The sequence below is a fragment of the Epinephelus moara genome, chromosome 18, assembly GCF_006386435.1.
Source record: "Epinephelus moara isolate mb chromosome 18, YSFRI_EMoa_1.0, whole genome shotgun sequence".
Lineage (NCBI taxonomy): Eukaryota > Metazoa > Chordata > Actinopteri > Perciformes > Serranidae > Epinephelus > Epinephelus moara.
In genome coordinates, this window is record NC_065523.1 from 29,646,483 (window position 1) to 29,668,302 (window position 21,820).

The window sequence follows — 21,820 nt, forward strand, 5'->3', positions numbered from 1 at the left end:
TTCAGTTGCACACACAAAAACACACTGAGACGTAATGCGTCTTGTTGACAGCATGAATTGCCAGTACTAGTGAGATCTCTTCTGGCATGTACACGAGGTACAATGACATGTTTAAGAGCAGGTTGCACACACACACACACACACACATACACGCACATTAAAATATTATTGCTGTATTAATGTTGTAACACTATTAAATACGCTTCAGTGACATTTGCTCAGACGCGTTTGTATCGCCGCAAACAATGATTATTTTCATCATGAATTAAACTGTTTATATTACTTTTATAGACTTTATGTGATTGTTTAGTCTATAAAATATAATGTACAAGTTCATTGAGCCAAATGTGATGTCTGCACATTGCTGCTTTATTCAACTAACCATACAAAAACTGCACTGCGTCTGCAGTGATGCGAGCGCTGCGCCGGACCGTCGTGGTGAAGAGGGAGCTGAGCCGGAAGGTGAAGCTTTGATTTACTGATTCATCTACGTCCCAACCCTCACCTATGGTCATGAGCTCTGGGTAGTGACCGAAAGAATGAGGTCATGGATACAAGCAGCCAAAATGAGTTTCCTCTGTGGGGTGACTCAGCCTTAGAGATAGGGTAAGGAGCTTGGACATCCAGAGGAAGCTCGGAGTAGAGCCACTGCTCCTTTGCGTCAGAAGGGGTCAGTTGAGGTGGTTCAGGAATCGGATCAGGATCCTCCTGGGCGCCTCCTGTTAGAGGTGTTCCAGCCATGTCCAACTGGTAGGAGGCCCCGGGGCAGACCCAGAACACGCTGGAGGGATTACATATTGCATCTGGCCTGGGAACTCCTTGGGGTCCCCCACAAGGAGCTATAAAGTGTTGCTGGGGAGAGGGACGTCTGGGGTGCTTTGCTTGGCCTGCTGCCCCCGCAGCCTGGCCAAGCAAAGCGGATGAAAATAGATGAATGGATGGACCGTACAAAAAGCAAAGACATTCAATTCACAAGGACGAACTATAGAGAGAAGCAGAGAAGCTGGAACCAGAGAGACTTGTCATTTTTGCTTGACAAATGACTTTAACTTCTAATTAATTATTTAAATAGCTATGAATTAACTTTTCTATCTGTTGCCTAGCAGATTAATTGACAATCGTTTCTAATGCTTTCAGTACTAATTTAATGCAGTTAAGCACACAGTCATGACACTTAGTGGGTCCCTCGTGCATACAGTGAAGGTATGGTGTGAGCCAAAATCTCAAGGCACACATCTGTGCACAATAGCCTCTATAAGTTGCGTTATCAGTCTTATCATGGCATAAATGCTTGTTTTTGTTTGCTTATATCAAATAACAATTGACAACCAACTGTAAGTCATGAAATGATTCAATAATTCAGTTTTAAACCTTTTAAAATTACATCAAAGCACCAATAACACACTCATTTAAATAGGAAATAATGTTAGATATTCAATTATGTTACATTTTTAGCTAGAGTTTGCCTCTTTATTAGGAAATGGGTGTGCACAACATTATGATAAAGTCAATTAAAAATTCATAACTTTATGTAAAGGCTCAGTTGAATATTGCAGTAATAATGTGTGATTATCTCAAAATCCGACGGCACACCTGGATTTGCATCACAGCACACCATTTGAGAACCACTGGTATGGTCACATTAAACTTCTGTGTGCTGGTCAGCCCATAGAAACACTCATGCACCAGCCCTGTCTATTAGAAATGATGTTTATGTACAACTAATTTAAAACTATATTTTGGGGGAAATATTAACATACTGAGGAAGTATTTCCAATTAGCATACCTGCCAAGTCAAAAAAATGTTGATCCTGAACTCATTGTTCTTGCAATACAGTATCCATTACAGCATTATATTACCTTTTTTCAACCTTTGGCCAAAATCACATCTCCCAGACCTTAACCAAAATGCTTTTGTTTGCTAAACCTAAGACAGGAGTCGTGACGCAAGCCTTTGCTGTCGTTAAAGTCCTGCACTTTGTACAGCCGCCATCCTGCTCAACCACCTCCTACTGAAGCCTAGGCGGGACACGAATGTAGAGTTGCGGTACCTGACAGTAATGTTGTCTTTGAACATGATCCAGGCAGCAATTACGTTGCCACAACATCGTAATTAAGAAAGCAGTTAAGTTACATACAAACATTTTAGGAGACAGGGTTGACTGCACTGTGTTTAAATCTATAGGTCATTGTTTCATTGCCATATTTAGTACATTGTCACACCAGTAGACCACGAACTGGTTTCATTCTCGCACTCTGTGATCACTCTGATTGAGTGCAAGGGCAATTTTGTCATGTGACCGTACTTTAATGCACAAAATACACAGAATTCATCCCACACTATTAACCCGCATTTTGTGGCACAAAGTGTGAAATATCACGCTGGCAAATGTCACGAAATTGCAATTTACACATGAAAGGAAGAGGCTGTTTGTGCATGAAATTTCATCCTGTGACATTAAAAGCAAGAAAAGCACAAAATAGACTGCAGTGCACAGTGTGTGACAAAGTGCAACTCAGCAGCTTTTGGCAGACAAACTGTATCAGCAAAGAGGAGCAGTGACCATAATTTGAAACTGTAGACAACACACTGCAGACTGTATACTGATGGTTACCTACAGCATACAAAGGGGATCTCACACATAGTATTAAGTGGAACCTCATATAAACCATTTTTGCATCAGTGTTTTGTGTCAGTAGAATTTAAGTATACTGAAGTACACCTATTTTCAGTATACTTATTATACCTCCATGAGCATGTAAATAATGGTCTAAAAGTGTGCTATTTTTAATGTACTAGTGTAAATTGGGGCTAATATAGTTAAGATGCACTTAAATATACTTAAGTACATCTTTTAATACTAATGCTGTTCTTTTTAAACATGCATTTTTTTCTAATTTAAGTTCATCTCAATCAATTTTTTTGATAACTGTTTATCTGCTTCCCAACTCCTTCCCGGGGACCCCAATGTGTTCCCCCGTCAGATGAGATATGTAATCCCTCCAGCGTGTTTAGGGTCTGCCCCAGGGCCTCCTACCAGTTGGACATGGCTGCAACACCTCTAACAGGAGGCGCCCAGGAGGCATCCTGATCAGATTCCTTAACCATCTCAACTGACCCCTTTCAATACCCCTTTCCCTCCAAATGCCCGAGCTCCTCACCCTATCTCTGAGGCTGAGCCCAGCCACCCCACGGAGGAAACTCATGGCATTCTTTCGGTCATTACCCAGAGCCCATGATCATACTGTAGGTGAGGTTCAGGATTAGGGTTGGGACTCGTTAGGATTTTAACAATTTCGATTCCTTACCGATTCCTTCTTAACGGTCCGATTCCTTACCGATTCCTCTTACCGATTCCTACATTATATTCATTATACTTGCTCTACTTAAACAAGTATATAATAAACACAAATGCAATCATACAAATACAAAAACTTTATTCTAACTGTTGCACAGTACAATTAGATGAAAATACACATTTGTGTGTGTATTTCAGATTTAGAGCTTGTATCATCTCCCTGAGAATATATTACAACAAAAAGTGATTCTCTGTTTTCTACAGTAACACTATTGCCTCAAATTAACCACAGCAATGTAATAAAAAATACTTATATGCATTCATGCTTGGGCACTGTTATTTAGGTGACAACACCTGAACATAACACACACACACATTGGCTGTTTGTTTCTACCTCTCCCCTCGCTGGAAGCGTCGGACCTTCTGCCGCCCGCCTCCGCCTTGATTAAACGCTGTTTAAATAAAATAAAAGAGGGAGACAGGTTTTTCCTATTTTATCTTATTTTGTTATATTTCTCCCTCTCCCCTCACTGGAAGCAGCGGACCTCCCGCCGCCCGTTCCGTCTCAAACACGGAGGTCTCCCTCTCCGCAGAGCACCCACGGCGCACGCCCGGCCTGTTAAATAGCCTGTAACCATAACAACTGTGTGACACAAACTCAGTGCATTAGTAGGCTCATTAAATAATGTCGGGCTCGGTCGGGTTCGGACAGAAATATGCGGCCCGTGCCGCACTCTAATGGAAATGCACGTGAAGTTTTTTTTTTTTTTTACAATCTAGGAACCGTTACTCCAAATGTGATGGAACTGGTTCCGGAACCGGAACTTTGGACCCGGTTCCAAAAAAGAACCGGATCCGGATCCCAACCCTATTCAGGATGTAGATGGACCAGTAAATCGAAAACTTCGCCTTCCAGCTCAGCTCCCTCTTCACCACGACAGTCTGGTGCGGCGCCCGCATCACTGCAGAAGCTGCACCCAACCGCCGATCCATCTCACACTCCATTCTACCTTCACTTGTGAACAAGACCCTGAGATACTTGAACTCCCACACTTTAGGCAGTAGCTAACTCCCAACAAGAAGGTTCAAGAAGACCACAATGAAACGGCACAGTTGGAGACAGAGTACCTCGCCCAGTATGGGGACACCGGGGCCCCCCTCTGGAGCCAGACCTTGGGGGGAGCTCACTAGCGAGTGCCTGGCAGTCGGGCTCAGCTCAATGAATAACATGAAGTCGCCACCCTGTGGGCCGCCCACCTGCAGGGACTGGCATCTATTTATTTTTTTTTTTTTTAATCTGCAAATTTTATGGTATTTTGCGTACACTCACATATTCATATCACATTGCAAAAGACAAAATCTTAACAGAAATTTAAATGTTATTAAACGACAATGTCCAGGCTTCAAGTTCAAAGAGGTAAATGTATCACTTTATTTAAATGATTTGTCATTACATGTTAAGGAAGACCGGTCCAACTTCTCACTGTTCATCACATAAAATGTGGCATCTTAAACTATTCGTTGCAACAGAAACAAAAACCTTTATACAATGTTTTTTATTACTCGTAATATACTGTATGTATTCTAAGATTACACATGAATAAGAATAAATACATGGAAACAAACAAACAAACAAACGGTTCCTAAATTGAGTTGAGCAAATTACATTTCAAGCGGTGTGCTTTAAAACAAAGTGTCGTCTGGGCAGTGTTTATCTCACTGGTCACTTACACACAGTAACCTCCTGTACTGGTCCACAGAGCACACACACATATATACACACACATACACACACTCATTCACTTTCCCTTAGCACACAATAAACAGACACATACATAAAGTTTGCAGTTACATTTGTTCAGACCCACAAACTCCTCCGCAGACACACACACACACACACCCGCCCAGCGAGAGAGGAATCTGCTGTGTCAGTATCCTCGGAGTGTCTGCCCCAAATATTCACAATGACTCTCTGTGTCTCTCTGCTAAGCTCACCGGATCTCTTCGTGGGAACGGCAGCAAAGTACTGGAGCAAATCCTGACTCATCTTCAGCGGAGAAAACCTCGCCCTTCCTCCACAGCCTCCCATGGGTCTCACACACTCCTTCCTTTTTTCATCAGGTGTGTGTGTTGCTTTTATTTAGCCTGCACCAGTGCTGATAAGCTCTAATAAATGATTATGCCTGGGGCTGTGTGAGTGGGTTTGTCAGTCTGTGTGTGTGTGTGTGTGTGTGTGTGTGTGTGTGTGTGTGTGTGTGTGTGTGTATGTATGTATGAGTTCTCCACAGTGTATAGGTCCATATCTTCATTTTTTTATTACATAATGAAAGAATAAGTGGAGTTATGAGATCAGGTGGAAGCCATTGATGAGCCTGTAGCAGCGGATTGGGCGAGGCTTGTGATTGACAGGTGGGGTTATCACAGGGGAAATGGGAGGAGGCAGTTACATAACGAGGCATTCAGTTGCGGCTCGTCAGTTCTCCAAAAGTGAATGGGCAGGTGCAGCGCAGGGGAGCAGTGTGAAGGGTGGGGTCAAGACAGCTCATCGATGAACCTGTAGGAATGGCTCTGTGTTTGACGTGCCAGGTCACTGGCAGTGGTAAATGGGCTGGACGTACTCAGGGGGGAAGTAGCCCACATGTCCATGGCAACGGCCCCTCCAGCGCAGCGAATCGGAGCAGTCAATGAGTTCAATGACGTCGCCACGCAGGAAGCGTAGCTGGGATGGGTGGTGGGGGGTGAAGTCGAAGAGAGCGTGGGCGTGATGAGGACGCTGTAGGGGGAAAAGGAGAAGAAGAGGGAGAGAGGGATGGAAGAAAAAAGGAGAGAGACGGTTAATGAAAGCTTCACAACTTTTGAGGCAACTCTGAACTTTACCCAACACATCAGGGCAGTGGTTATCAACCGCACTAAATATCCCAGCTGGTCACCAACATTGTTTGACATCGATATTTTGTTGAACTTTTGTTGTAACATCAGGTTACCAAAATTTAATGACAGATGTCTAATGCCAACATCAGTTTAACAGAGAGTAACAGCATTTATATGGAGGCCAAAATCAAACGTCTGTAAAACATCATAATGTTAACATCCACACAATGTGAAATTCTAATGTTGTTAAACCAGGGCTCAGCTACCTTTACTATCAAAAAAGCAATTTTTGACCAAAAATAATTCCTTTTTTTTTTTTTTTTTAATTTCTGTAACCGCTTATCCTGCTAGGGGTCGCAGGGAGGCTGGAATCTATCGCAGCTGACATTAGGCGATAGGCGGGGTACACCCTGGACAGGTCACCAGACTATCACATGGCTGACACACAGAGACAGACAACCATTCACACTCACATTCACACCTACGGACAATTTAGAGTCACCAATTAATCTGTAGGTTTTAGGTCTGTGGGAGGAAGCTGGAGTACCTGGAGGAAACCCACACTGACATGGGGAGAACATCCAAACTTCACACAGAAGGGCTTCTCCACTCTGGGGTTCGAACCCCCACCCTGGATTTGTACTGGGAGCCCTTTTGCTGTGAAGCGACAATGCTAACCACTGTACCACCTTGCTGCCAATGAAAATAATCTGTGGAGCCACAAAACATATTTGAGTATTATTATCTAGGTGACATAGCCTGTTAAGTCTAAATTAGCCTTCATTACTGTGTTTTGCCTACTGTAAAGGGAACTATTTATGATTATTTTGTACTTCAACTTTGCAGAGCTGGCAGTGAAAGCAAATTATTTCAAGACTTTTACTTTTTTGGATTTGGCATCCATAGCTAACCAGTCAGGGAGACTCAAGACTAGCCACTGCTATCAAGGTTAGGCAAAATTCCGAGGAGAAGGTACACAGTCAAGCTAGCCGTTTCCTCCTCTTTCCAACCTTCATGCTAAGCAGAGCTAACCAGCTGCTGGCTGTAGCTCCAGCTGTAACATACAGACATGAGAGTAATATCAATCTAATGATCCAACAAATGGGCAGCATGCTGGTGCAGTGGTTAGCATTGTCGCCTCACACACTCACAGCAAGAGTGTTCCTGGTTTGAACCTGGGGTGGAGGAGAACTTCTGTGTGGAGTTTGCGTGTTTTTTCCAGGTACTCCAGCTTCCTCCCACAGTCCAAAGACATGCAGGTTAACTGGTGACTCTAAATTGTCCGTAGGTGTGAATGTGAGTGTGAATGGTTGTCTGTCTCTATGTGTCAGCCCTGTGATAGTCTGGTGACCTGTCCAGGGTCTTGTGTTCCTGTGTTGTAACTACTAAGGTTCTTCAGAGGAGGTATGGAAAAAAGCCTAATGTTTGAACTCAGCTTAATTAATTATGTTAATGCCTATCTTTACGTATCATTTTTGTTGTTGTTTGTAATTTACACGTTTCCTTAGTGTGTATTTTAAGTCCTGGGAAATTTAGAAATCCACAGTCTACTCTTAGAAGTAACCAGTCACAAAACAGATACTTAAAACTTCTTATATAATTCTTATCATATAAAGCTTTATTTTTCACAGATACATTTCCAACATGGATTTAAAATAAGAATTCAAAGCAGTCTTTCAAAGCCCTCTCTCTGTTGAAGGACTGCACAAACATCTGTTGGTCTAAAATAAATTCCCCACTGGACGACTTGAAAAATTCATGGTGGTCAGTTTGGTTGTTTTTCTCAACTCAAGACAACTCTCAAAAAGTTTGAGAGATAGTATTTAATTCAAGAGCCATGAAACAGAAGGTGAAGTTCTCTGTTGGTGATGTTTCTTTGAAGCATGACACTTGTTATATCTATGGCTAAAACACAACAAAACAAAACAAAACAAAACAAAAAATGTTTGCAACACCACACGGGATACATACTCCCAGATGTTTGCTCCAAAGAGTTCAAATCAGGTTTAGTGTTTTTGCAAATGTTGCTCTTGTGTTAAGGTGAAGGGGCCTGTAATCATTGTTCTTTTATAGTACAAATATATTTTATTTATCTTTTTCATTTGACATTTATTCAGCCAGGCCATGGTCAGTCAGTCCTTTCATATTAAATATTAATACAGTGAGAAATGTCTCATCAGGACAGCAGCATGCTGACAGAAGAGCATGAAAGCAAATACTTGATGATAACTAATAATACTTTGTGCTGATTGATCCCAGTTATAAAAATGTTTTGCTGCTTAGTCATGACACAGAAAAAGAGAAACTGAGTAAGAGACTGAGAGAGTCAGGTCGATGAAGGGTAATAAGTCTAGACTGATGTGAGAATGAGATTCGAGTGCACACCCCTACAAGCACACACCTATAACCAGCACTCTGTGAGAAGCGTGATGCTTTACGACAATTCCGCGCGTGGCGAACCGCTTCCAATTCAGCCAGCAGACGCTGTGCTTTCTCTGTCTCGCTGTGTTTATTCTACGACTCCACAAAAGTCGAGTCTTTCTTCTCCCTCGATAGCCGGCCTCCTCTGATCTCTGTTGACTCGTGAAGTAAAAGCAGTTTAAGAGTGGCAGAATAAAAGTGGCTATTTTCGGGAGCGTGCCTTGAACTTAACTAACCTCTTAGCTGTCAGTTGCACTCCCGCGGAGAAAAGTGGATGTGATATGAACTGGGAGGGAGCTGAGAGACTGGAAGGAATACCAATATTGTATTTTCTTGTGTGTGTGTAGGTAACTGTGTTGCAATTTTGGTTGCTATTGCTGTGGACTGCTTTGTCTTAGAGCGAGGCCTGATGTAATGGCATTCACGCAAACACATACACACACTAACCAGACAGCAGGATTTGGATCAAGACGCACAGACACAATCTATCAATCTCCAAAATCCTCATGGACTTATCCATTATTGTTTCTGTGATCTAGTCTAGACGTCTTGTTAGTGTGTGCACACATTGTGTATTTGGGTGTGAGCGAGTATGTGTGTGCAGGCCTCTATTTGCTCGGGTGTGTATGTGCATGTGTGTGCACATACACACACGGCGCAGGGAAAACACATTCATTTTTCCATGCCGGCTCTTGAGGAGCAAACGGTTTGGAAAGAGAAATATGGTCTGTCCGTATCAGCTGCGCTCGGCTGCCTTGTGATCAACGTCCTCTTCAGCGCCTGCTCCGACCCAGAGCGAGCGCTGACAGTGGAACAAATTACTCTGTAACATCAATGGACTACAGCTTTATACTAGATTTGTCTCCACACACACACACACACACACACACAGAAGACACTGCCTCTGTTTCCACTTGAAAATGACAAGGTGTCAAAAAGAGGTCGACGTTTTGCATGAACTGGCTTTGTGTTTGAAGAGAAAGCTTCGGGGCACGAGGACGTTAGGGATATGTTGAAGGGGAGAAAAAGAAGGCAGAATTATTTCCCACCCTGCCATGGTGAGATAAGAAGTGATCTAGTGCCACGTAATGAGCTGATGTGGAATCAGTGTGGAAAGACCAACCACACAATAAGACGGACGCACTGCATCGAGATGCACGGATTCGGATTAAGCCAGATGTCTCTAAGAAACTGACCCATATAGTCGAAAACTAAGAGAAACTTTGATCATGTGGTGGTGTGAAAGAAAGTGAGGAAAAGAATTAGAAAGACAATGTTGTCATGAAACATTTACAGCGCACAGATTGAACATGCTTTCTCTATAATCCTGTTTTCATGCATCCATTTAATAATCTAAAGGTCTAAAGGGAGTGATGCAAGAACTAGTTTTTTTTAGTGTTTTTGTGCTGTTAGTGTCACTGCCTAGTGTGAAGCGAAGATGAAATGGTGCGCTGGTAACTGAAGAAGTGGGTATACTATTAATATTTTAGAGAGCATAACACAACAAGGTTGCAAAGACAGAGAGGGGCGTTACGGAAGAACTTGGCGGGAATTTAGGTATCAGGCGAGAAAAGGTCTGCATCTTTCCAAATGAAGTTCTCCTGTTATCTCTCTGGCATCGTAATTTGTGTGGAGTGAAGACGACTGTGTTGTAGGGGTTTGTAGAGACACGCAGAGTGAGAGACATTCAGTGGGCGTTAGAGCTTTGTTGATGCCGAAGGCCAAGACGAAGCCCCGCAGATACGAAGACCAGCTGACCATGATTTTTATGTAAAATGACACACAGTTTGGATCCGAGCTAAATGTGATGTTTCGAATGTGTTTTTAATCTGCAGACCCACCTACAGGGAGACTTGAATGTCAGATGACGGTGATGTGCTAAAAATCCTGGAAGCTAATGAAGAGAAAGGTAGGATGGAGTTTGTGTAATCTTGTCTGTCTTCTTTGTTCTGCTGCCAGACTGAAGAAAAAAGGCTGTAGCAACACATTCAGGAGGAATTTAAAGCACAAATTATTTCATAAAAGTCCAAAATAAAGTCTAAGTAAGTAGCACAGGATGTAGATTTAAAGGCACAAACCAATAGGTTTTGACAGAAATACTCCATGTCCAATCGTGCTGCTAAAACAGACGACAGAGAACGTACAGTTTACCCCTTAAAACTCTCATTAAAACGGCTGCAGAGTAAACAAGGCTACAGATATAAAGGTATGACTAAGCTGCCGTGATCTGATGTGGAATGACAGACTTTTTCTGAGGCTACACAGCCATGTAGGTAAACACGGCACCTTTAGCACGCCACCCTCAACTATGGGGCATGTTTTGATGCAGATACATGCTAGCTCACGGCCATGGCAGAGCAACACGGTGACCTACAGCACATGAAAAGTCACAGCCAGCGTGCTAATGTTGGAATGATACAAGTCTACTGTACATATGTGTGTGTAACCAGGAACAAGTAACTGAGTAAAGCAACGATTAATGTTGTTCCCAGATCCTGGGTTTGTTGACTGGCCAATACAGAATGCAATGACTGAATGATTTATTATTGTGTAATGCAAACAGTTACAGGCATGGGCTTACAGGACACCAGAAAATCAAACAAGGACCAGAATCCAGCCTACATATTTTCAAACATGGAGCAAAAAAAGAAAATGGAGCTAAGCGACAGACAACCATTGACGATCACATTCACACCTGCATGTCTTTGGACTGTGGGAGGAAGCTGGAGTACCCAGAGAATACCCACACTGACACTGGGAAATCATGTAAACTCCACACACACACACACACACACCCACCCTGGGATCTTCCTATTCTGGAGATCCACAGTACTCACACGAGGCAGGGAAAAAAGTTAAGCCGGTTTATCGAGAATACGAAAAAGAAAAACAAAACAACAGGCCAAGTCCTTCCAAAAATACATCTTGTATGGTCCTCTACCGACTCAAATCTTCCCAAATGGACATGTTTCAGGAGGAATATGATCCGAAATCAGAGAGAAATCAACAACATCAGCAACCAAGATTACATGCTATCCTGATGTTAGCACGTAGCTACATGTAGCAGAGTATGTACTTTGAATACTTGCAGTATAGTTTGTCTCAAAAAGTTGGAAAAAAACATGGAAACGGCATTCAAAACAGTCTGAAGCCTGAGGTTTTTGCTCACAGGGAGAAATTTTACATATGTTTACCATATTATTTAAAACCAATATGAATATTATATTTTATTATTATAAATATAAGTATAATAGGTCCCCTTTTATGTTGAGTGTTATTGTTGTAACGGGGCATTAACAGCCTGAAGATGAGATAAAGGCTTGTGAGTACACTATCACTCTGGATAAATCTCTACAACAGCTGTGAGGATGTGGGCGGGGGTTGTTAAGTGAGGACCATTTGTTAACCAGGAATTTCAAAATATGATGAAGAGACACCAGTGACTGTTTATACCTGTTAATTCATTGAGAAAGCAGGGCAAATTGACTAACTTGGCACACCATCACATTAAAATGTAATGGAGAGAATAAATGGAGTATGAAATAGCAATGAAATTAACAAGCATAAACATTCTGTTATGGTCCTAAATAAAAATAATTTTATAACGGCAATAAATGGCTATAAAACAGAGAGGACTGCAGCATCTGTCTGAATTATCCAGTACTCATACTTCTTAGAAGTGTTAGAAGTCTAACTTTGGTTTAGTTTATCAGAAGTCATGGCAGACACATAGATCCAGTGAAGATGGAAGATGATTTGGATGAATTATAGAGGCATTTTGAGCAATTATTGTTGGTATGCGACTATAACTGTATGCAGAGGTTATTGCACCAGGTCTTCAGTCCTAACCCACTTGGTTATAGTCAGAAAAAGATCATGTTTTGGCCTTTATGGGTCACAACCACGGCAGGAAATACAGCCTTTAAAAGTGGTTGATTTCTACAAAGTCACTGCTGCATTTTCTGTCGAGATAGTGGCGCGAAAAGCAGTTGATTTTTACAGTCATCACTGCCTTTCCTGCTGGGATAGTGATCCGATAAAGGGGTTGTTTTTACCGAGTCATAGCTAAAAAGCACCTGGAAACACAGTGACAGGGCGCTACAAAACACAAGTTTTGTTTAAATCTACAAAACACAAGTTTTGTGCCGAAAAACTACGGAAAACAGCGATGACTCACTAAATCACAAACTGTTTAGTTGTATGTTCGTCTCAAACAGTGGTCTGCAGCTTGGCAGGCATCTCACCAACGTAGGGCTGCCTCCTAATAGTCGACCAAACGTTAGTCTATCAAGGTGATATGTAAACTCATCTTCATTGGTCGACTTTAAACATGACATATAGGGGTTTGCAGAAACGCACAATGGCAACATTTTCTTCTTGTGACTGAGCTGTAAGTCGAGAACAGAAGATTAATGTGTGTGGTGCACCAGTAGAAACTGTTTTACTGTACAAATATAGGAAAGTAGAATTCTCAGGAAGCCAAAATGCTCAGAAGGAGCTGGTGTTGTTTCCACGTGTTAGCTGCTCACATTAAAGAGATTTAGATTGTGACAGTATTTAGGTCATACAGTTTTTTATTCTCCCATGGGATGGCTGCCGTTACCTCCCGTTTAACTACCATCATAACGGCCTAAAGCTAAATTCTCAACTCGTACCTGCTCCAGCTGCGTTTGTTCAGAGGACTGTGCAACTTCCCCAGTGATTTAGAGCAGGCGTGAAAATGTTTAGGTGTGAGGCAGGAAGTTACTAAACAAGAACTAAATTTGCGTGAAGCTTCTCGGTGAGACAAAAACCTATTTTTAGGATCAAAACCTGTCAGAGTCTCCTGCTCCACCAGGTGAGATACTGCAGCAGTCTGGCTGCTCAGCAAACCGTCTCTGCACAAATGGAGATTATGAGAAAAACAAGACCCCTGTTTTATAGCAAGAACCTCATGTGAGCTATAAAATCAGACTTTTACCAAAATTATTCAGTGGAACGGCCAAATCCTCCTGACTTTAACACTATACTTTATTCCATTACACTTATACAACAGCAAGTATATGAAGAGATGGATAAGAAGAGCTCCCTGAATCGTAAGGACCAGATTTATTGAAGTAAAGCTCACACATCACAGAGATCAATAAATGTGGATCAGCTTCCAAAGAAGATACGATTCAGACGAGCGCAACACATTTCAAGCAATCAGATTTTTTCTTCAAGCTCGCGCTGATGATGTGGGCATAAAATATTGAACTATATTGATATTTTGGCACATATTTTATTCTTTTTTTTAAATCATTAACCTCTTAATCAATGCATCAATTCCACTAGGAGCCCGTTCTTAAAGGTTTTCTTGTGTAAAGACATTTTACTGCAGTCATTTGGCTCCAATATTTCGAGTCAGAATACAAATAAGACAGGGGAAAAGTGAAAGACATGCAATGTGCTGCCTTGCCAGAGTGCCAATGCCTGTTTGAAATGTTTTAAATACATTGTTGTTAATGCCACAAACACGGACGGATGTATACATGCGAGTTTGTGTCTAATTTCCTCCTTAAGTTTTGATCTATTGCCAGCACTGACTCACCTCAAAAATACCACAAAGCAGCACCTGCACGCTGGCACCTTTAGATGCATCTGCATGCAGCCCAGTGAGCCGATAGTGAAGTGCAAGGTTTTAATTCTCTAACAAAAAGTAAAGTCGATCCAAAGAACTGGTTACAAACAGACCCAATCTGCAGTGTTGTGCACTAAAACAGGTGGCAGCAAAATGTGGAAGTTGTGCTCATCTGTTTTAGAGCTGCTCTGGGCTGAATGAGGGTGTTAAAGTGCTGCTACAGCCATTAAAATGGCCACACACGTTTAAGAGAAGACAAACACCCCGAGCAACTTGGGAATTTTTTTTTCATTTGTAAATGCAGCTCTGCTTTTAGACTGGATTTCAAGTATTTTTCGATCCGTTCCTATGTGGAAAATGGACAGACCTTTATACTTACTCACATTAATACACTTTAAGTCTATACACATAATTTCTGTGAATACAAAACAGATACAATTGGAGGAGAGAAGAAGTGGTAATTGTGTTACACTTGACTGTGGAGGTCATGTGGGATTTTGACATTTCTTATTAATCTTGTTTACTACGAGCGCGACGGGTTAGTCACCACATGTTATGGGATGCAGCTCTTATGAGTAGGGTTGGGTCCCGAGAACCGGTTCCAAATTAGAACCGGTTCCGAATTTTCGGTTCCACCTGAATCATTAAGAAATTTTAATTTCGGTTCTGCTTTTCGATTCCTAAAAGTTGTCCCTCGCCGCACACACTCGTTTCTGTTAAAAACGCATGCGCAGCTGCGTCTACCTCCAGCTTCTCGCGGCACGCCGTTCTGTTTGGACTGCACACAGATATTTTCTTTGTTGATAACAAGATACGAACCTGTATAACCTAAGTTGTTCGCCATCATGGAGCGCAGCAGGCGCTCTAAAGTGTGGCTTCATTTTGTCAAAACGGATGACTGTTCGGCACAGTGCAACACTTGTGACAAACGTATTTTTGTGCAATGGAGGATGCACCACGAATATAGCAAAACATCTTCGCCAGCAGCACGGTATACAAATCAAAGAATGTACCGTGTTTGACATGCTGCGCCGGCCTCCCTCCTCCTCACAAGCCTCGTCCTCCTGCGTCAGCCCGGCAGCCAACAGCCAGCACCTCCTCGCCGGAGCCCTCGCAGTCGGGTAAGTTCAGTGAACTTTTATTGAAGATTTAAATAACGTTTGTTTAGTTTCTAAATTTAATAAGCAACCGCGTCAAATGTGTTTTTGTAGATGAAAGCTCGCAGTCGCAGAGTTTACGGCCTAACGTTACTGCTCAAGCTAACAAGCTGGTCCCACAACGTGAAACTCCCTTCACCTTAGCGGCTGGAAAGTTGACCGACACTGAACAGGTGAAATGTCATTCATGCACAAACACTGTCTCTCCTCAGTCATTACAATGTTTTATCTAAATGCCAAATGTTGTCTGTAGTTAACAGTGCATGATTGTGGAGGAGATGGTGAGAGGAGCCAGGGCGACAAGGAAGGAGTGGAGAGTGAGGAAGAGGAGCATGTAAGCATATGATAGCAGAAATTATATTTGATAGATTCTGAATCTTAATTATTATATATGGATGCTTGAACTTTTTTGTGATAAGCTTGTTCGTTATTTGTTTTGCAGCCACCTCCCTGCAAAACTGTGAGGATGACTCCACTGGAGGAGCTTTTTGCTGACGAAGATGCTGTAAAGATGACATCACTGCAGACCTCCACATCCATCCAGGACAGAGTTGAGAAGGAGTTGCAGATGTACAAGGATATGCCACCCATCGTTACATCTGATGACCCTGCTGCTTGGTGGTGGAACATGCGAACGACGTATCCTTGTTTGTCAGACATGGCCTTTTCATTTTTATGTGTACAGGCCTCCTCTACACCAAGTGAACGAGTTTTCTCCACTGCGGGAAACACAATCTGTGCTGAACGTTCACGTATACTGCCTGAGAAGGCAGATATGCTTATTTTTCTGAACAAAAACTGTTAATGTGGGGAGTTTTTATACCTGCTTGTTCCATGCAGGCCTCCTTTACACCGGGTGAATAAGTTTTCTTTAATGCGGGAAACACAATCTGCTGGACGTTCACATATACTGCCTGAGAAGGCTTTAGATATGCTTATTTTCTTGAACTGTTTCTGTTCTGTTTTTTTATACCTGCTAGTTCCCTGCAGAATGTGAATGACTGACTGAATGTGAGTCAATTTGAGGAAAGGTGTATTAAAAAAAAAAAAAAAAAAAAAATTGTGTGAAATAAGCATTTGACATTTTATGACCCCGCCCCTCAAAGAATCGGAATCGAGAATCGTCAGGAACCGGAATCGGAAAGCAGAATCGGAATCGGAATCAGAATCAGAATCAGAATCAGAATCGCTAAAATTCAAACGATACCCAACCCTACTTATGAGTAATGGGACCTTATTGTAACCTGTCACATCTTGTTAATCCTTTGACTTGAGGACACTAGGAAGCATAGTGCAGTACGCTAGGGCTGCCCCTTGAGATTTGAATCGTCAGTTGAAGACCACTCAGTTGACTGAGATTGCCTCAAGTCGAGCAGTTGTCTTTTTTTGTTTGTATTTTTTGCTAGTCAGTGTTTTGTGCAGTGTACTTCAGGGTACTGGCTTTTGGTCCTTTGGTCCCCAGATTTTGCTGTGGAGTATGCGCTCTTGACTTTAATCACTCTGGCTTATTACTGTTTATATGAACCGATCACAGTCGTCTTGCACGGTACTAAGCCCAGGATACAACAATGGTGCTTTTGGGAAATAGTGTCGAAGGGAACTTGTTTTGGTGGAACGTTTGCACCTGCCTCTCAAAGGAAAACACCACAAAATAACATTTACAGTCCTTCAACTTTTAGTGATAAAAATACAGAATCTGATAATGGGTGACCCAGAGGTTAAGCCTACAGTGAGATGAAGCCTACATCTGTTATGTCAGTCTACTTTAAAATAATTTAATTATTTTGGGCGAAAAACAATGGTTTGAGTTGAAGGTGTGAGAAAGAATAGTATCAGTAACATTGTTAACACTGTGCTACATTACAGAGAAATACAAAACCGTACTAATGAACCTTCATTAATATAGGCCTATATTTTATCTACAAGTGCACGTCACACACTGAGCGAGCCGCCTGTTAATGACGCTGTGGGCTAATGGGCATGTAGCTACTTCCATGTTTCAGATGATACGTCATGTTTGTAGTCGACCAATGAAGATGAGTTTACATATCACCTTGGGTTCGTCCTTCACCTTCTCAAAATGATCCCACACTTTGGATTTCCTGCCCGACATGTTATTAACTAGCCTGTGGAATAACCGCAGGTACCAGCCCTGGAAATTAACCTGACTCCTGTCTGACTGCTGAGCGTGGACACTTCCTGTGTCTGTCCTTTCAAATTAAATTCCCACATGGTCCAGTCATATAGGTTTGGATTTATTTTGACAAGGCGCAGCTCCGAGTAGAGTTTCACGTTTGTTTGTTTTCTGCAACTAAGCGACCAATGAAATCTTGCCAATAAATGACCTTTTTGGTTGACTAAGGTTTGGTTCGACTGTTAGAGGGCAGCCCTAGTAATTTGTGTGTTTAACCTTTTTGTTTACCATTCGTGACTGTGTATTCACAAGCCTGCACCACAATTAGTACGAGTCATCCTGGCAACCCATCTAATAGTTTGCTCAGGTATTTCACTCAAAACCACAAATGTCAACCTTGTGCTGTCGTTAAAGAAACATCAGAGAATCATCAGATATTTTAGGGTTCTTCCTCTAAGGACCATGAACGTCTGCACAAGATTTAATAACAAGCCATCAAGTAGTTGTTGAGACATTTCAGTTTGGACCGAAGTGGTGGACCAACAGACCGACTAACCAACATTGCCATCCAAACAGCCATGCCGTAGTCAAACCCTTCCTTTTATAAACCCTCACATCACTTCACATACGTCTGCTCTCAGTGATCGACACTACAGTTCAGCTCCCTAATGAACAACTGTCTATTCTCAGGTGCCAGCCTTGATGTGATGAGTATTAGCACACGGCTTGTGTTACAGCGATACGAACATGCTGCCACGTCAGGATCGCTGTGGATCACATCCCTCTGCAAGCAAGCGGGTTCGCCCGCGGGCACGGCTCGCCTGCCACTCCCAGGAATACTTAACATGCAACGTGATCCTCTCTGCATAATGACTTCACAATAAGCAACAACAACAGCTTCTCCCATGGTGACACCATCATGGGAACTACCTGTCATTTCGTTTCTCTCTCACTAAACCTCACGGAAATTTGGGAGACGCCTTTGGGTAACCGACGTTCAAACGATTTCACCTTACAAAAAAAGTAAAGTACATTAAAACAATAAAGGAGACAAAGGGTGTGTACAGACTGTAAAGGCCCTTTGAGACAAATTTAAATGACTTAAATAGCTTATAAATGGTGCAGATGAAAGTGAAAACCTCGACCAGGCTCATGATGCGTCTGAGTTACAAAGGGAAAGTGGACTAAACCCAAGAAACTAAAAAAATGTTCTGTCCAAACTTGACATATGGAAACTTAATCATGACTTCAGTAATTAATAGCCTTTTAAATCAGTTCTCTGTCTCACTCCCTTTGGCTCGCTGCCTAAGATGACTGATTTGGTTCGGCTCCAAGCTGACGGCAGCCTTGTGATCTTTCATCATGAGCTGCACCTCTATGTCAAACACTGCTGCCACAGTCACAGCTCCAGAAATTTCACCAACATATGGAATGCCCCCATAGCTGTCAAAAGACAAAACTGGTTATGCCTGGCAGTCGCGGCGAAATGAATTACGAGCACCTGGGCTGCTTGGTACATCTGTAAAAACACTGATTTGACAACAAACGCTGCTTCACTGTGTTGTATAACCTCATCGGATACTTAACTTAATCTCTGGCGGCTTAAAGAGACAAGGGAAAAGGAAGAGACCAATGACAAGAAGAACAGATGTGTTTTAAATGGTTTAGGGAGGAGATTAAAATTGACGTTACAAAATAAACTGTGCTACGTAACTGCTGTGGGTTAAGGTGGATTTCTTAGAAGAGACTGCCGACATGCTGATCTGTTGTGTAAACAATATGAGGCAAACTAATTTTAGTAAATTCAAAACAGCAACACCCTCAAGACTGTTTCCTCAAATTAAAAATAGCAGAATATTTTAGGAGGCAGGGGATAGCAGAATTAATTTTTACAGTTTGCAAGGAAAGAAATCTCTGATATTGAGCAACATTTTTTAAATCATTAATCATTAATAAAGTGCCATTTTTTTTAAATTGTCTATTGATAAAATATTTGTGCTTTTTGCTTTGTCTGCTTTGGTTTAAAAGCTCCAAAAATCCAAGGTGGCGACAGCTGAAAAACCGAACCTCAGGCTTTAACATTGTTTACAGCCAGGTAGAAAAAACTGTTTTGGTCTCTGTAGCTAATTTCCTCCTTGACTTGCTGATTTGCATATTTGTAGAAGTATTTTTAGGGTTTGATGTAACTTATTTATTCTTGATCTTGATCGATGTGATCAATAATAATCTCTGATAAACATTACAAGTAGCCTACTAAGAGGAAACAACCTTTTTGTAATTATTCCAAGGTAACAAAATAAAATAACCTTTTGTTTTCTCAACATTTAATTATTTCTTTTTTTTTTAATTATTATTTCACAGCTTGTTTTCCTGAGATGATAAAATAATTAATTTGTGATGCTGAAATGAAAACATTAAAAAATAATTGTGAGGATGGCCGTTCTCTGCTTTCGTAGTATATACACTGAAATGCAACTTATATTTATATACACAAGGAAAAAAAACAGGTATAAGACTTTGTTTTGGTGGGCTAATTTATTAAGTTATTGTTTTTATAATGATTTCACATCATTATTATTGAAATGATTGTTTTTATAATGATTTCACATCATTATTATTCATAATAATAATAATAATAATACTAACATTATTATTATTATTATTATTATTATTATTATTAGTGTAATATAGCAAGAGTAGTGTATGGCAAATTGACATTGCCATGTCAATTTGCCATACACTACTCTTGCTATATTACAAGAGCACAAGAACACTAGTCCACATCAACAATGTTTCTCACCAGCCCACGCTCTCTTAGAAGACGAGGAAAAACTCCCAATCAGCCAAACAAGGAAGAAACCTCGGCAGGGGCAATTCTAAGAGATATCTCCCCTCCACAGATGGCTGGGTGAACCACACAACTACTCCTCTGCACGTCCGCATACAAACATCCTGACGAACCAGTTCCTCCTCCTCCTGACCCTCGGTTCAGGAATGAAGATGTCCTCATCCTGTGGATGTTCTACCTCTTCATTCCTGACCCTCGTTTCAGGAATGAAGAAGTAGTCATTGCTCGGTTCAGAAATGAAGATGTCCTCATCCTGTGGATGTTCTACTTCTTCATTCCTGACCCTCGTTTCAGGAATGAAGAAGTAGTCATTGCTCGGTTCAGAAATGAAGATGTCCTCATCCTGTGGATGTTCTACCTCACCTGAAGGAGTCGTATCTCCACACAGGCTCTCCGCACTCACTGCACTCTCTGCAGCAGGTGCGTCAGGCTCTGCGGTGGTGGGTACGCACTCATTGTCATCAGTAGCGTCGGTGTTTATCGAACTAACGCTTTTATCTGCGTGTTTGCCTTTAAACAACCTGACGAACCAGTTCCTCCTCCTCCTCACCCTCGGTTCAGGAACATGGAGGTCCTCATCCTGTGGATGTTTTACCTCACCTGAAGGAGTCGTATCTCCACACGGGCTCTCCGCACTCACTGCACTCTCTGCAGCAGGTGCGTCAGGCTCTGCGGTGGAGGGTACGCACTCCTTGTCATCAGTAGCGTCTGTGTTTACCTGACTTAGAGACTCTTGGAGCTGTTTATGAGCCTCCTCCAACTGACGACGTAGGTCCTCGTTTGCCTCTGCAGTCTGGACCTGCTTCAGATTACATGCCTGAAGCTGGTGTTTAAGGTCCTGAATTATCCGTTTTGCGGTACCAAGGCTGTCAGTAGTCGTTTTAAGTTTGTCCTTAGCCTCAGTCAGCTTGACCTGCAGTTTTAAATTCTCCTTTCTTAGATCTGAGTCGCAGGTGTTTATGATCTTTTTACCCCTGAGCCGAAGGAGGGACTCATAGAGGGTCATGGCCTGTTTTTTCATTGCGGCTCGTGCATTGTTATTTTTACAATGTACAAGCCTCACATGGATGGCCCTTATCTCTCTAATGAGTTTAGTCTCCAAGCCATGAATATAGGAGTTCACACGATTGTCCAGACTTCTGGTGTTTGCTGTTGCCATCTTTCTGTCTCTGTGTTGTGTTTCCCATGTGTGGTTCAGTGGATAATATTCCTGTATATCCTTCCTGTCTAACTCAGCTTTCTAAATGAATTGAGTAGCCCCCTAGCTGTGCAACTCCTTGATTTTAACCTCTATGTACAAGTTTTCAGAGGAGTGCGTTGTGATGTCACAAAGGACATTTCCCCCCTTCCAATTCTGTTGCCATGGTAACAGCAAGTGCAGTGTAGAGGCAGGGATGTGTTTCTCACTTGTCACCTGGGGTAGTGGGTGTGGCTGCGTGTGTGGGTGGAGTTATGTGTGTGGGTGGGGTTATGTGTGTGGGCGGGGTTATG

At 42.0% G+C, this 21,820-nt stretch overlaps 1 protein-coding gene and 1 long non-coding RNA gene across 2 annotated transcripts in view; one reads left to right on the forward strand and one right to left on the reverse strand.

Moving 5' to 3' along the window:
• Positions 1–4,707: 4,707 nt before the first annotated feature.
• The window catches only part of grapa (GRB2 related adaptor protein a), a 45,946-nt gene continuing 28,833 nt past the window's right edge, over positions 4,708–21,820 (reverse strand). The window contains exon 5 of the mRNA XM_050068667.1: positions 4,708–6,072. Within this exon, the coding sequence (XP_049924624.1) occupies positions 5,887–6,072 (186 nt within the window). The 3' untranslated portion in view covers positions 4,708–5,886. The remainder of the gene's footprint in view (positions 6,073–21,820) is intronic.
• On the forward strand, positions 5,292–20,152 carry LOC126405115 (uncharacterized). Its single transcript, XR_007571556.1, has 5 exons — positions 5,292–5,420; positions 10,427–10,500; positions 11,155–15,520; positions 15,601–15,681; positions 15,790–20,152. It is a non-coding gene; the product is annotated as an uncharacterized LOC126405115 (long non-coding RNA).